The sequence below is a fragment of the Cynoglossus semilaevis genome, chromosome 17 (assembly GCF_000523025.1).
Source record: "Cynoglossus semilaevis isolate Cse_v1.0 chromosome 17, Cse_v1.0, whole genome shotgun sequence".
Lineage (NCBI taxonomy): Eukaryota > Metazoa > Chordata > Actinopteri > Pleuronectiformes > Cynoglossidae > Cynoglossus > Cynoglossus semilaevis.
The window spans coordinates 14746247-14766423 of NC_024323.1; the positions used below are offsets into that span (position 1 = coordinate 14746247).

General features: G+C 43.4%; 2 protein-coding genes and 1 non-coding gene across 6 annotated transcripts in view; 2 read left to right on the top strand and 1 right to left on the bottom strand.

Moving 5' to 3' along the window:
• The window catches only part of cyb561 (cytochrome b561), an 8153-nt gene extending 7077 nt beyond the window's left edge, over positions 1–1076 (bottom strand). The window contains exon 1 of the mRNA XM_008330611.3: positions 923–1076. The gene's annotated coding sequence lies outside the window, so the exon portion shown is untranslated. The remainder of the gene's footprint in view (positions 1–922) is intronic.
• A 3946-nt stretch (positions 1077–5022) lies between these two features.
• Positions 5023–5095, top strand: trnal-cag (transfer RNA leucine (anticodon CAG)). The gene has a single exon. It is a non-coding gene; the product is annotated as a tRNA-Leu (tRNA).
• An 866-nt stretch (positions 5096–5961) lies between these two features.
• Positions 5962–20177, top strand: part of hdac5 (histone deacetylase 5) — a 38254-nt gene continuing 24038 nt past the window's right edge. The window contains exons 1-4 of one of the 4 annotated variants that reach the window (XM_025064432.1): positions 5962–6313; positions 7043–7168; positions 14603–14753; positions 18056–18710. In XM_025064432.1, coding sequence (XP_024920200.1) covers positions 18551–18710 — 160 coding nt within the window. In that variant the 5' untranslated portion in view covers positions 5962–6313; positions 7043–7168; positions 14603–14753; positions 18056–18550. Of the gene's footprint in view, positions 6314–6454; positions 6664–6882; positions 7169–14602; positions 14754–18055; positions 18711–20177 lie in introns of those variants that run through there. The other 3 variants (XM_025064433.1, XM_025064434.1, XM_025064435.1) reach the window with 3 other exon arrangements.

Sequence of the window (20177 nt, forward strand, 5' to 3'; positions counted from 1 at the left end):
GGGGTCAGGAGAACAGTGTTATGACCGGTTTCATGTGTGACTGGAATAAACTGCTGTTATAGTCGGGTGGAGACTCGTGATGTGTTGAAATGATGTCCCACTTTCTTGGCCATCACCCAACGTTTGAGAAACATTGTCATGAAAAAGCCGTAATATAATGTTTGTAGAGCTGACAGTGAACGCACCACAAACTACATTTTACATCGACCGGATTTGTAAAAATGAGGCGTTTTTTTTTACGAAAAGTAAGAACAAAGAAATAATCTTAATGTCAAGGACGAACAGTAACGAGTTCAACATATTTTAAAACGTCCTCGATAAGAATAAAACGTACTCCAGGGTAAATTTGAATACCGCAAAAATAGCGACGGAAATTACAGCGCAGAGTACAGCTAACAATACTACAATATTTAACAGAACATTTTCACCGAATATCTGCGAACTTTACATCGGGTTATTGAGCAGATTCAATTCCAGTAACGCGACGTTACATGAAGTGTAAGTTGTTACACCAACAGGTGGCGGCAGTCAGGGGCAGAGTGGCTGCAACATCAACAGTCTCAGCAGCAGGAAGTGTGGTGCCACCGCTGCAACCGCCCCAAAGTTAATCATCACTCCCTCTGCCCACAACACCTCAGAGTGCCGCACTCTGCCCTGCCACTGCACCACTGGGGCAACAACACCGTTACAGCAGAAACAACACCGTTACAGCAGCAGCAGCAGCAGCGACATCAACAGTTTATCTGCACGCAGAAACAACACCGTTAAGTGCGCAGTGTGAGAGGTGAGGTGAGGAGGGGGAGGAAGAAGAAGAAGAAGAAGAAGAGAAACAGAGAGAAAACCCAGAGTTTAAGACTCACCGTGTAGCCGTTAGCACAGACACAGACACAGACACAGACACAGACGGTGCTCAGATACTCACCGCGACCTGTCCGTGTGTGTGTGTGTTCTGCTGCTCTGGTGCTGAGGAAGTCCTGGAAGTCAGGACCTGATCCGCCTCCTCCTCCTCCTCCTCCTCCTCCCCCCTCCCCTCCAGTGCGAGTGTTTATCCTCGCGCGTGCACGCCTGTGTGTGTGTGTGTGTGTGTGTGTGTGTAACAACCTCACCCACCGACCAGCTCCATTATTGTTGTTACTGCGGTGTTTTTACCTTGTTATAATTAAACGATCGACTTTAGAACGACATCCACAGACACGTGATCAGAGCCGAGGGTGATTGACCGTCTACTAACGTCACAATAACACCACAACCAGAGATGGGGGGAGGGGAGGGGGGGTCAGGGGGGGTGAGGGGAGCGTAGATTGATGACTAAGAGCTGCAGTTTAAGGTCTGTTGCCTTGACAACAGTGAAGATAGTGATGTGGGTGGGGGTGTTTGTGGGGGTGGGGGAGTAAAAGGAGGTGGAGGAGCAAGAGGAGCAGATGGGTGAACACGGCATGTGTGGGGGAGTCACAGCTGCTCGTTAGAGGAGGAGCCGCTAATTTGGAGCAATTAACCACGAACTGAGTTAATGAGTGTGAGGTGTTCCGGGTGGGGTCGACCCGGGGGGGGGCTGTAGATTAGATCCATACATACACATATACAAACACACATATATATATATATGTATATGTTGATATATAGTTTTTTACTCAACCTACACCTGTGCTGGCCCACTACAGCCACTAGAGGCGCCAAAAGCAGGGGAAAAAGAGAGATAATAAGATGATACGTTAATAAGTTGGTCATGACGTCATGTTGAAGAGTGGAGAGACACGTGTGACTGACAGTACGTTCTGTTACAGTATCATAAGTACAGGGTTTTAGGCAGGTGTGTACTTTTACTGCAGTACAGACCAGGTTTTCGCAGCTTCTTTCTTTCTACTTTCACAGACAGTCTGTAACCACAGAGAGGAAAAAAAGCCCTGTGTCATGGCTGTTGGACTGTGGTCTGTGAGTCTGTCACTGACAGATTCAAGAAGTGGGCTAAAAATACATCTGAACTGGGTCTCTTGAATGAGTTTGAAGTTTCCAAACTGTGTTTTTTAAAAAAACTGAATTTTCTCCACAGTCTCTGACCTGCAGGGGTCAGAGTTTACTGTTCTGGTACCAGGAGGATGTACTGAGGTGGCTGAGTTCCATTTAGCTCCTTCAGTTTCCACTGACTGTTATGAAGTGAACGCAGCCTTGGTGAATACACCAGTGACACCTGGTCCTGGTCCTGGTCCTAGTCCTGGTCCTGGTCCTAGTCCTGGTCCTGGTCCTGGTCCTGGTCCTGGTCCTGAGGCCTGTGTGCAGAGACATTCTTCTGCCACAGCTTGTTGTATTAACACTAACCCAATAGTATTAATGAGCCAAGACACTAGGATATGGGGAGGGGCTTTGGGTGAGGGAGGGGGAGCGCCGAGGGGGGGGGTCTCTAATTCAGTTTAATCTAAAGCCAAACAAAAGACAGAGACTCGTCCTCGTCGCGTCCCCGGTTTCTTTCACTGCACTTTACCGCCAGATCAAATCACGATAAATGGATCACGTCACGATCATGATGGCAGCGGTTGTCATGGTTACCAACTGGGTTTCTTACAGTCAGCATAAGGCTTGAGGTGAGATTACTGGCCCCGGTGCTGCAACTTTTATCTTTTCCCAAAAACACAAGTCACTTTTCACTGAGTCATCCAAACAAACTCCGTGGCGTCAGCAGAATCACACGGTGTCAGCGTGCACACGTAACGGCCGAAAATAGTTTCGTGCAGCCTGGTTTAAAGGTGTGACGGAAACACACAGCGTTATATCTGGTAGGGAACAATAAAAACATGTAAACGCTTTGTTTTTCATCTTTTCGTCACATTTTGGAGGAAAAGGAAGTTGTTTCATCAAAAACCTAAACCGAAAGAAAGATTCTCATTTTACGCGGTTAATTTAAATATTAAATAGATAAAATACCACAGAAACAAAAAACCAAAACAGATATAAAAATGTCATATCACTCATTAACTAAAATAATAATCGAAGCAGCATTACGTCTGCATTACTACTTTACGCCGCTTGAGGGCACTGCAGTACAGGATAATCCATTAGAGTTTTGAGCTGTAGTGAAGTTTTACAGGATTTACCGTTGAATAATATACGTACTTGTGTGTGTATTTTCTTATCTATCTGCATGCGCGTGAACGTGCGCGCGCGTGCCCTTTAACTTTGATATTTTTTATTTCTCGTGTGACTCACCGGAAGCTGACTCACCAATCTTTTTGGTGGTATGTGTGTATGTGTGTGTGTAAGCCATGCCCCTCACTAAGAAAAAAAAATGAAGAGAAATAAGATTAAATAAATAAAAAAATAATAAAACAATGCTTTTATCTTCACTCTATTTTATTTTCTAGTTTTGTTTTTTGTTTTGGTCATTACAGAGGAGAGTTCTGTTGAGGACTGTTTTATCTTCATCCATCCGGTCTGTCTGTCTTTCTGGTTTCACTCCAGTTTCCGGCCTGATCTGGATTCGAACTACGACATGAAGGTCAATCTGTCTGTGCAGAAGAATCATTTTTACTTCCAGAACTCCAAAGTTAATAAGTTAATAAAGTTAAAATCTCTTCTCTCTCTCTCTGTTTGTCGCTTATTTTCTGACAAACCCAAGTGACAGGAAGTTGGCTGGACGTCTACTTTCTCTCCCACATGGCGATGAACGCGGTGTCCCTCCGTCAGTGTGACAGGACAGATTTGTATGTGTTTTAATGAGTGACATCTCAGATTTAACACCCACCCACGGGTGCAGCATGAGGTCCCACTTTAACAACACCGATTTGTTGGTGTGTCATTCATAACGTTATTTTGAAATCAATCTTTTAGCCCCCTCTCTATTTTTGTTTGGCAAATTAACACCAAATGAAAACGTGTCATATTTGATTGACATATTTTTTAAAGAATTTTGCATCACTGTTACTAAACCGATACAGAAAAGGTGCAGTACCACGTTCTCAGCCGTAGGGGGTGCAGTGAATGAATGTATTTTAAATGGTGACTGTAGAATAATAATGTTATTTATTATTTAATATTTGATGTTTTATAATGGTATAATAATTCAAGTAGAGTGATTGACCAAATGAATAAATATATAAATAATACATATATTTACTGAAGAACTAGATAGTCCTGTCGCTCACCATTAGCCCTACAATGCTAACCTTTAAAAACCGTATATAATTCTGTCTGATCATTATTTATGTAAAAGGAACCACGTGTCTTCAGGCAGTGATGCAGGCGTGAGGCCGACCTTTGACCTTCACTTTTTCTAATCAATAGGCCTCCCGTGACCTTTACCAATCAGTGAAGCCCTTTAAAAATACCCACAAGGCACCTGTGGAGTAGTCTGACTGAGAGCAGCGTCTCCATGGCAACAACATCATTACCAGAATAGCTCTTTTCTTTCTCGCTATTTCTGTCTCTCACTCCTGCAGCCCCTCATATTCCTCTTCTCTTCCGTCTTCATTGTTTTTCTGGATCCAGTTTCTCTTCAGTTTCACATTCACCTCCTCATTTCTCCTCTTTTATCCTCCTTTCGTTTTTGTTTTTTTTTTTGCTCTTTACTTCTTTATTTCTTCTTCATTTTCCTAATATTATAACTTTGATCTAATGTTGTTCTCCTGCCCATGTTCCCTCCATCGTCCCCCTCCTCCCCTCGTATTTGCCCACTCTCAGTTTTTCACCAACCTTTTCTTCCTTCCTCCTCCTCCTCCTCTTGTCTCTCCCTTTCTACCTGTTTTGCAGTCACATTGCAGTGAGACTTGAGTTATTTAAAGCCTCAGCTGTGATTCTGTGTCTCCTCTTCCTCCAATGTGTTTTTTGTGCTGAAAATACGAGGCGACATGTTTGTCTCGCCGCAGTTATTTTGTTACTGTTTTCAATATTATTACAGGACATTTTTGAAGTGTATTTTTTTTTATTCCTGACATATAACCTGGAGACGAGTTTTGAATTTTTAATGTCAGACATATTAAGTTAGTGTGATATTTTAACAACATTTTTGCTAAATTGAATTGTATAACAGTTGGTTTCATAGTGCAGTGGTTAGCACGCCTGCCTCAGAAGCAGAGAGTCCTGGGTTCAATTCCCAGAGAATCCACATACTTGGCACCTACAGGGGGCAGGCTGTTATGGTAGATCTCGTGTTAACACAAACATTTACCAAAGATGGGATCAATGAGGTTCAAATGATTAATTATTATTATTAAAATGGATAAAGATAAACCAGAAATGAGCCCAGAAAAATTAGAATAAATTAAAAACATGCCTTGTTTTATTTTTTAAACGGTGGATAATGGTTTGTGGATGTTGCCCTGATGGTGAGAAGTGCAGCAGGATACACTGACAAAGTCTCTGCCTGGCGTTCCCCTCATCTGTACCAGGTTTATTTCCTGGTACTCAGGTTTCCTCCCTGCGTCCACACACATGCAGTCGGGGATTAGGTTGACAGGGGATTAGGTTAATTGGAGATCCATGACAGGATGAGGCGGTGGAAGATGAATAATTAAATGAATGAATGAAACATTCCAGCAGTAACAATCACAAAACACGTTTGGTGTAAAAAACAAAAACAAATGTAGAATAAAACAGTCATTCAGTATTTGTTTGAAAATAAATTGGACATAATTATTGTTTTTACAGATGACGTACTTTTCCAGCGGGGCAGTCACGGGAGCCTTTGAGGATTGTGGAAAAACCCTTGGATCAGTGAGCAATCGATTAGTCTTACTCTGCTGCTGCATAAACACTGGGCCACAGGACGTCACAGGAGCAAACACTGAACAACAGACACCGCTGCAGGAGAGGTGCTGAGTAGAAATTCAAACAGACGCTAAGATGCTAACTGTGATCAGTGGATAATAAACCTCAAATTAATCTCCTTTCTTTGTACATTGTTGTTAATGCTAATAATGTTAATGGATAGTTTGACTTGGTTTATGGTGTCAGTAATTTTCATCCATTTTCTCAGAATCTGACCCTGAAGTTTCCGGGTCTAACCTGTGAAGGTGGACGTGATTGGACGCCGTGTATGATTGGCATAGCGATTGGATCTCGTTATAATATTTTGGACTTCCACTGATTTGATGTCGATGACGTTTATTTTTACCTAGCTGCTATTGGACAACGCTGTTGTCAATCAGATGCGGTGATCAGTCTTCAATTGTTTTTTTCTTAGTTTGTACTCAGTTGTATATTCTATAAATAAAAAGTCCGGAATTGTCTGGAAAACTTAAATTAACTCATAATTTTTTCTTCTTCTTAATTCTTTACCAGGATGGCAGAGGGGCGAGATGGAACCGACCCCAGAAGTATCCAGGTAAACGGGGTAAAAGGACTCTATATGTAGAAGGCCGCGGGACAACAGCTAAACTAGCTAACATACGTGAGCGGCTATACACTGACTTAACGTAACATATTCAGTAAGTTAATAATACTTCTAAAATAGTATGAAGGATATTGATTGAGTTTTAAAAAGTTCAGTCATTAGTTTATTTGGTTCGTTTTTGAAAGTCGTGGCCCAGGCGTTCACCTGCTCCTGCCGGGTGGTAGAGTCCGCCCCGCGGCCAGTGAGTGAGTGGGTGTGTGACGGTTAGCCGTTAGTTCTCGTTCACTCAGCGGCTTCATTGTTTGTATTGAGGCACCATATGTGCAGGGAGACCCGGGGAGGTGAGTTTAAACAGGAGGGAGAGACACAGTCCCTCTACATCTGTGTGTGTGTGTGTGCCTCCCTCCCTCCCCTTATTCTCTCCTCCCTCTCTCCTCCCTCTCCTCTGCCATGTCTGTCCGCCTCCATTGGTTTCCATTGGGTCTATTTTTAGCACCAGCAGACTGGTCACGTGGCAGGAGGAGGAGGAGGAGGAGGGCGTCAATAATGTTGTTGTTGGTGGTGGGAGAGAGAGAGAGAGAGAGAGAGAGAGAGTGTGTGTGTGAGTGGAGGAGAGGCAGACTGTAAATATGGAGGAGGAGAAACGTTAGGAGGTGAGAGCCGTTTTCTTCCCCGCAACGACTAACGTTCCGTGGTTGTTTTTTCCGGGTAAAATTGAAGAGTGCACCGGGAGCTTTGGCGGGACACACACCCCGAGGCTCGGAGGAAAAGGGACGCCGGGAGGAAGCGACCTCTGTGCGGAAAACGCGTTCCAGGAGGAACCGCGGACATCCACGGTGTCGTGAGGTTTGTGGGGAACACACACACACACACACACACAGACACACACACAGAACAGATCGAAAGAATGCGTGTGTGCGTGTTCGTCCAGAAAGGATCTATACCTTGACAGGAAGTTGAAGCGTTCTTGGAGAACGGTGGAACAGGGAGAGGCATTTTTTTTATGCTAGCTAAGCATTTACTTCCACATTGAACTCCACTTTCAAGTTACCTCTGCTGCTGTGACTCCTCATACAACATACTGTACTATCTTAGCATTACAGTATATGTTAATGCCATTTTATAAGTAAATCAGTATCTGATATTACACAACAAGTCGGTAACAAGTCGGTGACCAGCTGTCTGTAGACTGACCACCGGTCAGTGCTGACCAGGAAAACTTTAAATTAAACAACAACTGAAATATGAAGGGTATGAATCTTTGGCTACCTCACTATTTGATTATGACTATGAGGCCAACGATTACGACACCATTATGCTAATACATAATTAAAAATAAATCAGTACAAATGTCTAATTAGTACATTCCAAAGCCAATATTGAATGGTCATTAATTAAAGTGTACTGAAGCAGTGTTAGACGAAAAACACACCTCTGACATTGAGCTTTGTTTTTTTTTCTTAATGTTTGTTTTTTTCCGCCAAACGTCTGCTTTGGAGCAGGGGGCGCTGGTGCTAATGTTTTGTGTTCTTGAGCGTTGGCTCCAGTTCAGCTGTGTTTACTGAACCTCTCCGGTGAGGTGCTTCGGTTACACCTGTGTGGTTTCATTAGTCGGTCCGGTCTACGTGACGCAGTACTGCCTGTTGTCCACCGAGGACATCTCACCACCTGATTGGTTCAACCGGGCCTGTTGTTGGCATAACGATCAACAAAGTTTGATTTGAAAAGATAAAAAATGATGGATTATGCATGATAAAATCTTGATACACTCATAAAACTCTAACGTCTCCCACCCTGTGACCATCGATGTCTTCTCCCAAACTATTTGTGAAATGAAGTCACGGAAACATTTAGAACATACTTGTTTTTATGGAGGTTAGTCATAAGTCCTCACATACCCCAACATCCTGGTCTTTATGTCAACCATAGCGGCATTTGCCTTATGGGTAAGAGGTTTTTGGCAGACTGTGAATTAAATCAAACTTATAAAAGTGGTTTCAGACATTGGTCTTGTTGTTTGATGGACATAAAGACATGGTTTTCTCTTTGATACAGTCTTCCTCTGAAACATTTCTGATGTCACTGTGACACATTCTTATTGGCTGTTCTTTAAACTACGGAGAAAAATTCATCTGTAGTCGAAGGTCAGAAATTGGAATATTGTTAGTCATCTTCCTCAGAACTGTCAACACTTGAAGCGTGCAGAAAATGGCAACGAAACTGAGCGAGGGTGTGTATACGCTGTCACCGACACAGAGTGTCGTCCTAGAGGAGCGACCAGACAGCTGGGGACAAGGTCGGCCCAATGTTTAAACATCACAGCACTAGTGACATCAGGGGACACTTCTGAGGGAGACAGAAGTTCGCCGTCCAAATCTCATCAGGGTAAAAACCTGGCCTAAATATCCGACTTAAAAAAAAAGTACAAAAACAAAATGAAGCCGGTAGAAACAAGTGCAACTGAAAACATTCCAGCTGCAGCGTGCAGTATTCAAACATAACAATACCAGGCTTCTGTTGATAAACATCAAACAATACACACAATAAGAGCCATAGCAACACGCCTTCAAGTGATAGTCCAGTAGGTTTGTTTTTTTTTGTGTGTACATGTGCACACAAAAGAAGACATCGCCGTATCACAGCTTTTAATAAACAAGAACCGCAGCAGTCGAGACATCGCCGTATCACAGCTTTTAATAGACAAGAACCGCAGCAGTCGACCAGCAGCTACCATACTGCTTTAAACTGGAACTATTGGTTTTTATTAATTATTTTAGTCTGGAAGAAGCTGATCAAAAATATACGGGTGTTCAAAGATGAACCTCTGGTACCTGGACTTTTGGAAGGACCTGCTATGACCAGCAGAGGCTGCGATGGTACGTTGGTCTTCGTTGGTCTGTGGCCTCAGTCTTTTTTTGTAAGAATGGGATTTGCAATTGATTTGCAGTTTTTTTTAAATGGGAAAAAGTTTTTTAAGGGTAATATTTATTAGAAACATGTTCGCTGTTGTAAAAGCTATTATTAGAGTTATTTCAGCTCAGGTTATTTAGGGGTTTGTTGCATATTTGTCTTCGAAGGTTGTCTTGTGTCCTTGTGTCTTAAGTTTGTCGTTTGCCCCTCTCTCTCTCCCTCACACCCCCCATGGTCAGCTCTCTGTGACCAGTGGACAGTAGGCTGCAGCTGTGTGTACTCTCTGAACCACTCTGGACTCAGATGCTCTTTGATTTGAGTAAAAGAAGACAGTAATGTCATGTTGTTGTGGTGGGTTAGGTCTTGTAGCGTGTCTACCGTGTTCATGTTCTGTTATGTTGGTCTTGTTGTCATCTAACAGGAGCATCACTTGGCTCCATCCTTCACTCACTCTGCTTAAATCAATGCTGCATTTGTAAACCTGCATATGCAAAAAAAAAAAAAGGTTTTTTGTGCTCCAAATCACTCTCCACCAGCAGAGAGAGAGCACATTGACTTGAATTCAAACTTTCCAGCCAGGTTGCTAATTCTGACAATCCTGTCCCCGACGTTCTGCAGAGACGGTGAGAGGAGCTGCTTTTTCTCCACATCATTATCAGAGTTCTCAGCTTGAACTATTTTATCGCAGCCTCTCACATCATGACATCACAGTTATGTAACACAGTCGCCTAAAATAATGCACACATTCGCTGCACCTATTCTCCGCATCCAACTGCATTTCCGTCGCAGCGTCGGCCGGTCTGTGACATGAGGCTGATTTTCTGGATTAGAATGTGGCGCCGTAACTGCGCAAGTAAGTGAGGGAACTTTGATAAACTAGTACTGTTACTGAGATGGTCCAGATATGAGGGTGTATAATATATATATATATGTGTTGAAACATATACATACATATATATTTATAGTTATACTGGAACAGAAATAAAAATATGGCTGGAGTGACACGTGCCGTGAAGTTGGAGCCTCTGTAAACACATGCTGGAGTTGAGATGGTATTGTACGATCCAGGTGCTTCAGTGAAAACTTTTTCTCACAGTGTGTATAAATAACATGTGTATTAGAGCAACGATAAGATAAGAATGAGTGGAATATTTCAATCTGATTAATTCCACTAATTAAGTAACGCATGACCTTTGACAGTAGAAAAAGTATTTAATAAATATGACCTTTGCCCTGAGTTTTGCATCCAATTAGAATCCAACGCTGAGGTCACTGGGTTTGTAACTACATGCCCGAATCAAAGTGGAAATTTTGGTGCAGTTTCTCCCCAGTTGTTGCGTGTCAGTTTGTGATCCTCTGTGATCGTGTTGTGCAAAAGTTGCCATAACATGATTATGATCAACAGGCAACAGCGCGGCCCGCCGTATAACAAAAGACATCGAGAAAGTCTCGGTTTCCCATGAATTATGGGAAACGGGATTCACTCAGCTGTAATGAGCCAGGAGGACACACCTCATGACTGTTAGAGTAATCATAACTATTATAGTTTGGGTGTGCGTTGGACGGGGTATTAGCCTGTGTGAGTCAACCACTGTTAACATAATGATAACTCTGGGTTCCAGGTGGAGTCTGTTGTGCTCCAAACGCTTTGTGTTCGTCGCGCTGCACAACAAGTGTGAGCTGCTGATGCCTGTGTCGTCGACGTTGTTGTTGTTGATCTCAGGCCTCCTGGTGCTGCTCGTGGACTCCCGGAGACCTCCAGGTCTCACGTGGTCTCACACAGTCGTCCATTGTCTTCGCTCGTCGTCCACGGTCGTCAGAGGCCGAAACGTCGTCATGTTGTTGGAGACGGGACTTGTGAAGTCAGTGTGTTTTTTTTGTCTAATGTTAGATGTCGTCACACATTTCCACAGAAATTTGCTACAGTATATTTAAAAAAATCTGGCAACATGTGAGCGCAGTAGAGATGTTTGAGTGTGGGAGACACTCACACGATCAATCATTCACAGTTATTGTTACCCCTTCTTTAAAACTCTGCAGTTAATCACAGCAAACCAGTCTGTCGAGTTGATGTCATCGCTCTCGCTGCACTCGTTCGTCTTCACCGAGTTTTCGGCTCTCTTCTCACTGTAGTCCTGCATTTCTGAACCGCAGATCAGGCCTTGAGATTGACAGGGAACAAGTTACCCCTGTGAGGCAAAGCACAGTTCAGAATGTAAGAAAATTAGATTAAAGTCCACGTCCTGTCTGTTAACGACTCCTGAAGTCTCCTATTTTTCCGTGTGAGTCTAACGTTGAAGTCCAGGCTTCAGTGTTTATAATGGAGCTGTTGTTGTTGTTGTTGTTGTTGTTTTTTTTTTTCCTTGTTCCTGCATCACTAACAGCAGATGCTGCTCTGAATCCGTCAGTGGATTTCTGCTGTTTGCTGCACTGTGCTGCTCAGACTTCAGTGAAGAATGGACTTTTTTTTGCTGTGTACTGTCTACCTTTGAATGAGACTAATTTGAAGTACCTCACCCTGCAGTGGCCTCTAAATCACAAAAACCTGTCGTAAACAAGGACGTCCGGGCTCAAAGGTTTGAATCCCTGACTGAGTCCGGCAGCGGCGTTTTGAGCGAGCTCCAAATTCCATTAATACCAGCGATCGGCTGAATTCAGAGGAATTTTTATCGTGTGTCTAAATGTGTCTGACTGTAACAGTATCATTTTGTATCATTACAGTAATACCACACGGTGAAGTGGTTAAAGGTTTTTTCCTCTTTTGGTGACATCATGTGTTTCGACTGTGTGTTAGTGGATGGACAGTAGAATTGTTAACTTTAACAGCCATACTTTTCATTTTCATGACTGTTAACACACATTCTCTGTGTCGATTGTTGTCGACCAGATTATATGGACTCTGCCGTTGAAGTTCTGAACCCCTCAGGACACACCTCCTCCGCTCTCATCTTTGAATCGGGGGCAGTTGTTTGCTCCGCATGTCTGTAATCAGACTGACTTTGTCTGGTGACAAAGCCGGCTATTGTTTGTCACAACGACTGTGTCTGGGCTTGTAGCTTCTTCTCCCGGGTGTTTCACACTCAGACAGTCGACCACGGCCGATGAGAACTTGTGTCATGACAACTTGTTCCAGAGCTAATTTTGCACTTCCTGTCCTGACGTGATATAAGATAAAACTGAGCGTGCACCTGAAGAGACTGCAGATATGAGACAGTACATGAGAGATACAGCCCCTGGTGGACTATTTGTGAATCAACATATATTTATTATATTTTATATTTAGTTGATTATTTTTTAGTCTTATCATGTAGATGTGTAGATGGTTGTTTGTGTCTGTATATGAACCTGTGATGGACAAGCAACCAGGATGTAGCCCTGCCTTACCAAGCTGCTGCTGGGATCGACTGGATGGATGGATGAATGGATGGATGGATGAATGGATGGATGGAAACTCTTAAATGTTCAAATGTAGATTTGAGGATCAAAGGTTGGTTCCATCCCCTGGTCCTGGGACAGACTTGTGACCTGCTGCAGTTCACACTGTGACCACAAACTGTACAAAGTGGTGAAAGAAACTTGAATTTATGAATGAATGGACCTGACGTGTAACATGAATCACAACTGATTGTTTAAAAGTCTGTGCAAATATGTGTTTGTGTTGCCTCGACTGCACAGTGTGTGTGTGTGTGTGTGTGTGTGAAGTAAATAAAAGGGCAACAGGAAGAGACTATATAAACAGGTAGACTAAGCGGCTGATGGTGACTGCCGCTCCACATCCCTCTTCTGTTTGTTTAGGGAAGAGGTGCTCAGGTGAGGCGTTACCATGGCAGCCAGTTCCCCGGTTGCCAGGCAGCACTTCCTGCTCCTCTCCTGAGATTTTGGTTTTTTTTTTGTTTTGTTGGTGATTTGGCAACAACAACAAAAAAGAAAGCGTTTGTTATCCGCAAAAAAAAAAATGAAAACGGAATTTGAAGTTCCTTTTCGGAAGAGACGGAACATGACAAGGTCACAAATACACAGGTTAGAAAGTGTAAAAATATCACACATAAAACACATACACTAGTCTGCTTTTATTATTTGTTTCATTTATTTTTTTAAGGACTGACTCTTTGCTGCAGGAGGTGCAAACCTAAAACTATTTTCCCCTAATTTAAGATGCACTCTGGGGACAAAGAACAATAATACGGCCTTGGACTGAGTCACAGAACAAGCTACCGTTTCCAAAAATATTAAAAATTATTTCAATTATAATTCATTTAATTATAATTAATTTATATAATTACATCAATGTGGGCTTGTGAAAAGTTAATTGATAAAATAACAATATAATAATAATTATTATGATTATAACATTGAGATATCTCTCTCTGACTTTACCAGCATAGACCAGTAGGGGGAAGCAGAGGCCCGGACTGCCACATTATGTAACAGGCTGCAGCTCATTTCTCCTTCACCTCCTTCAGTCGGTCAGCTAAGCAGCATCTACACATACACTGTAGTATTCTGGGATTTGACTCCCCCCTCTACACCTCCCCCTCTCACCCCTCTACCCTACCCCCCCACACCCCCGCACCCCGTCGCTCTGGCTGTCGTTCAGGAGACACAACATGTCTATAATGCGTACATTTTCTGTACTTCATTATGTTTATCTGTTCCTAACGTTTGAGTTTGATGAATTATGTTTGATTGGTTTAGTTTTGAGTCAATTTGACAAGAAAAAAAAAGAGACAATGAACCTCCATGTGTTCATTCATAACAGTGTCAGAAAAATGTTTTATATTCCATAATACTATCTAAGAGATAAATGTGACAGTTTGCTCCCCGTCTGTCTTGACGCCTGTGTCATTGTTTCACACTGAAACCTCGGCTCTCGTCATCACCATGTGTTCACAGCTCTTTAATGCCCATTACTGCTGATTCACTTTGTTTGGCCTGCAGGCAGACAGTGACTGTGGGAACCAGTGACAGCTGCTTACAGTGGCCCCATGACGGCTGCCGATCGAGAGCATGTCGGGCTGTCGGGCCTTTAGTTTCCCTGAAAATTAGGAACAGATGTGCACAGATTATCTTTGGGTGCCGATCAAGAATCCTGAATTCAGTTTTGTTGGCATCGAGAATAATTTACAACGTGAATCATATTCTGGATTTGGCCTCATTTTTTATATTATTTGGCTAAGCCTCAGGTTTGTCAATGTCAGTGCTGTGTGTGTGTGTGTGTGTGTGTATAATATCGTGCTCATTAATAATAATCATACTAAAAATACTAAAACAAATATACCTGTATATGTCATACTAAAAATACTAAAACAAATATATATCCAAATATATATGATATATAATAATATATGTGGGTTGTTTTTTTTTCTGCAGGCAAATCTAGACTGAGGAAGAAAAACTCCAGTTCTTCTCTTCTCACATGGCCGACACAGAGGACCCGCTTTAACACACACTCGCACTCGCACCATCCGTGAGCGGACTGGGTGGAGACGGTCGACCCCGATGAGTTCACCACACACTTCAGGTGAGTCTGTCGGCCCGTTTGCTTCCGTTCCGCTGTTGCTGGTTGTCAGACTGGTGTCCTGATTGTCTCCACTGATTGGCTGGGACTGGAAACTGAAACTAGAGAATCATAAAACTGACTTTTTGTCCGGTGGTAGAAAAATCTATGGGATGTAAAGGCTGGGGAAGTCTGTCTTAGATCTGCACTCTAAATATGAAGATGGTGGTGCAGTCGAAAGGACAAGGACGTCCACGCATCCATCCACACATCCATCCATCCTCATTTGTTTACTCTGCACGTCTGTCTTCCTGGTCGTTTGTACGACGTCCAACCCAGACTTTCACACCTTTTCTCCTCATTTGGTCGAAGTACCTCGGTGTAGTACTTGTACCAACTGTATGTCCCTGAAATCCTCGGCTTCTGTCTGTTGTGTAGGTGTTCTGTCGAGCGTTAGCATGTGTGGATGTGTTTGGCTGCAGCGCCTGGAGTTTTTTGCAGCTCCGCAGCTGACGTAACACTGCCCCCGTGTGGTTCGCAGATGAAAATAGGAGATTATAAATGTTGCATATTATTTAATGTAACATCACGGTTGGATGTTTGTGGTATTTATTCAAACATCTACCGTGGACTGTGTCTATAAAAACTTTTTGTAGTGAATTGACCTGAATATTGAGCTCATTTAAATAAAACACACACGTGTGTATTTCAGTTATTGGATGAACTGTGGACTGATGTTTTTGGTCACTGCCTGTAAAGAAGGTTGCAGTAGGTTTTCAGCCAGTACCTGACAGTTACAAATACTTCATCACAGTACTGTGTGACATGTTGTTATTCATCAAACAACATGTTTAATCTGATATATTATTCAGTCAGATTTAGTCAAGGAAATCTGACGAGACTCCTTCAACCTGAGCTTCAGACCTGATGGACGTAAATGTTTGTTTGACAACTTTGTCTGTATGACTGACTGACTGACTCGGTTGCCATGGACACATGATACAACACACAGATATAGTGCGTGACAAACACACACACACACACAGACGCAGACAGCACTGTGACTCCAGGGTTTGATGCGCCTTAAATAGAAACGCAGAGATGAGTCATCCACTGAGCTGCTGCAGTACACACACACACACACACACACAAACCTACACACCTAGTGTTTGGCAGGTGTGATTGTGTGTGGGGGCACTGAGATGTCAAACATGTGGCCTGTCCAGTTCTATGTATTTACACTGAAACGTGTGTGTCTGTTGGTGTCAGTGAGTCACTGAATCAGGACACGCAGCACTGACGACGATGATGATGATGAAGATTACAAAGAGAGGAAAATGATAGGTAAAATTAACTATCAATATATTATTTATTCTCATCATTTTGCATGAAACCAGACTCCTGTCAGGATCATCAAATATAGAGGTGAAATAATGATGCACAATCAGAAAAGCAACTAATATACAGCACAGGAGTCACAAGAAAGGGTATAAATATATATCATAAATACACGTACATACACACTGGTGGATTCTAATTAAAGGTTCACAGCATTTCCATAAGTAAACACTGCATAATATCAAAATATTTTACAGAAAAATTAGTTGAATCAGTTTTCCTGCGGGGGGCGCTGTTGCTTCACTCTTGTCGTTGATCCATAGTTGAAGAAGTGCAGACAGATGTTTCATAAATATTCTTGCCTTTCCCAGATATCAGTAAAAACAACCGAATGTGATCACGGCAGTAATGACCAATGATGACGATGATCTGAACCCGGCAGCCAATCAGATTACCTCTGGTTTTGCAGCTCAGTGGATCTAAACCATGGAATCAAATAAATGATAGGCCTGAAATGCTAATGTGAGCGTCGGACTGCTGAGTGGGAGTCGTTCACAGACGACTGTCAAGGTTGAGCTGCACTCGCTGCCAGTGTGCTGAGCCCGCCCACCTTTGTTTTGACTGACAGCTCCTCTCCAGGATGTGCAGCACAGGAACACAGCAGCACAAAGCCTCCTGCTGCCAGTCGCTCCCCACCTCCCGCTCGCTCTACCCTCTTCCTCCTTCACCTCCTCCTCCTCCTCCTCACCCCAAAGCTGTGAGCTTACAGCCCTCTCTCTCTCTCTCTCTCTCCCTCTGTCTATTTTTATCTGTAGCTCCTCCTCTCTGCCAGGCTATTTTCAGCTATATTCCCTCTATCAACCCCCCATCTTGTGTGTTAGTAAACGCTTCTCTCCTCTCAGTTAATCAACCAATGTCAGCGCAGAAACACAGAGAAACAAAAATAACCCATAAAGGTCCAATGTAGGTGAATGGAGGGATGGGCTCTCTCTCTCTCTCTCTCTCCCCCCCCCCCCTCTCTCTCTCTCTCTCTCTGTGCTGCTGCCTTTTTCTTCATCCTTCTAACTTCCTTGCCACCCAGTGGTCTACTTTCAGCCTCTCTCTCTCTCTCTCTCTCTCTCCCCCCTCTCGCTCACTTGCCCACTCACCCTCCTCACTCTGTCTCCCCTCCCTCCCTGGTTCTCTCTCCATTCATTCAGCAGTCTAAAGAGCGTCACACACACACACACACACACACACACACTCACACACACACCCACCCACCAGTGACTCTGAGTGTTGGCCGTCTGAGCAGCAGCTTCTCCCTCCAGCTCCTCTCTGCTCCTCATGTACTGATAGGAGAACAACATGTGACCTCCGACTATTTTTACATTTTTACGACGAGGATTTTAAAGTGTCTTCTCAGTTGGACCTTCTTCTGTTCTGATTTTTTTTTTTTTTGTTGTTGTCACCCCTCTCTGCCTCTCCCTGTACTTCCTCCCGTTTCCCTCTCTCTGTCATTCTCTTAACTCCTTGTTCTAATTTTGGAAGCATGGAACCTCGGGGAGCGCTCTCTCAGTGCTATTCACGTCCTTGCCTCTCCTCCTCCTCTTATTTTTCCTCCTCCCCCTCCTCCCCCTTCGCCTCCTCCTCCTTGTCCGTCTCCGTCTCTCCTCTCCCTCTCATCAGCTAAGAGGAGAACAGCATGAGGATCCTTTGATGCTCCAGAGCAGGGGAATTCGGCTTCTCCCTGTCTCTGTGTTCTGTTGTGTCGTTAGCGGTGGGAAGAGAAGACGAGACCGCAGCAGCTCTGCTCTCAAACTGACACTTTCTGCTTCATGGAAACAGATTTTTTTTTTTAAACCAAAACAATTAGATTGATGTTTTGTTTTTTTTTAATTCCTAGTTTTTCCTTCGGAGTTGTCGGTCTGAAAGATTCAACACAAACAAACTTTTTTTTTTTTTTTCCTCTCTCTTATCTCGACAACCTCGGTGCATCCAAATCAAAGCCCGACTCTCACTGTGACCCTCAGGAGCATGGACTTCAGGAGACTTCAAGGAATCGAACTCCAGCCGACTTCTCAGCTGTAAAGCCTCCTTTCGTTCCTCAGACTCCACTGTACCGTGCTGCCGCCTTCAATGAGAGGATTTTATCTCCAGTCTCAGAGACTGGTCGTCACCGCATCTTTCTGTGCAGCTACAACCTGAATAATCTCTTCTGCTCAGGCAGCCGTTCGGCCGGATTACACCGTAAAAGCACACGGCACTTCTTTCTAATGTCCGTCTGACATTTTTGTCATTTTTTAAAATCTTTTTTTTTTATTTGCCGGGCAACTCATTTTTGAAAGCACACTTCTTTGTATGTCAGTCTTTGACAACTTTGACTCTGGCGTCATGGCAGCGTCTCGTAGGAGAAAGTGACTTTAAAAAAAAAAAAAAAAGGAAAGAATAATAATAATAAAAATAAATTAGTTTAGAACCAGAGAGTGACTTCTTTCCTTGGCATGCTGCTGCGTCCCACTGTGTCAGGATTGTGCGCCATGTTACAGACCATCTATGAGACCGAGTCCTGTTTTTCCTCCGCCAGCACAGACAACCACCACCACCAGCCTCTGGAGCTCCTGAGTGGCAACAGGGGCTCCAGCGCTGCCATGCCCACCGCCGGTGAGTCATATCTGGGAAATAGGTGTGTGTTTCTTAGAGGGAGGGAGGAAGGGGGGGAGGAAGGGTGAGGGGGCTGTGGAGGTAGAGCTGTTACCGTACAAAGTGTTGGAGGAATGTGTGTGTTTGACTGACTTAAAGGGATGTTGTCTTGTTGTTGTTGTTGTTGTGTTTCTCACCGGCAGCTGCAGCAGAGGCTGTGACACACAAAGCTAACGTTGGGACTTGAAACCGTTTCGAGTTTTTTCCGACCATGACGCCGGTTTTCCAGTATTTCTTATTTACATTTACATTAAAATCCTCCTTAAAAATCACTTCTCCTCAGGTGTTTCCAGTCAGTCCACAGAACAACACCCGCTGCTTGTTGTAGTTTCTCAGTATTATTGTATCATGGTGCACGTTTCAGTAACGTGTGTTTGTCCCTGAACAATAATATCTCTGTGAGTTGAATACCAAATGATTGGTCGCAGAAGTAAACAAACAAAAAAATAAGTTGCTTTTTCCTTTAAATTTAAAAGCCACAAACAAAACAAATCACAATCAAAGTATAAACACTACAAAAATACAGTGAAGTATGTGAAACAGAATGAAAAACACATTTTTTACTTGTTGATGTAGTAAACTAGACTTCATTCATATACAGTCGTCAATGAGCTGAACATTAAAGAAACAAACAGTCAATTAAAATGAACACACAGAGACCCCCCCTCCACACCCTCCCCCCCGGTCCTCACTGGAACACATGGCCACTAAATGGTATTAATGTCTGCTGCCAGCGTCAGCTGAGGTGAGCTGGGGTTAAAGTGTGGCTCGCTGCCACCTTCTGGTTCCAGGAGGTTGTTAGTTGGTTCAAGCAGGATTCACACCGACGCTAATCTGTTTCTCCCAATTTGCACTCGCGGGTCGGTGGCCAACCCAGGTCAGTGTGTATGTGTGGTCATTGGTGCACGTGTGTTTGACCCTAAAAGTCTCAGGTAAAAAACAAACCAAACTTCTGAGTCAGTAATAATCCTGATTGGCTTAAAGAGTGTGCATGGATGTCCAGGGCTGCATCTGATTGGCCAGATGTGAAAGCATGTAAACAAAACGTATCACATTTCAGACCAGGTTTATTGACGTGTTTTTTGCACACGTTCACTTCACGATGGTGATGAAAATACGACCAATCGTTGAGGCCCAGTTATTCACCTGCGGGTTGACGTAACAGTCAGTGGACGAATGATCAGATGATCAACTACTGTGATCGATCAATAAAACACCAAACAGAACAGAACAACAGAAATAATATCGTAGAGAATCAGTCGACCCTCGTTAGTGGATTTAATTTGTGTCAAATACCATTGAAATACCACAGCAAGGTTATAACACCCCCCCCCCACATCCTCACCCCCTCACCCTCTCTCTCTCTCTCTCTAAGCTTCTAATTTGTGTAAAGTACACAGCCATTAAACTATTTTTAAATCCCCTCAC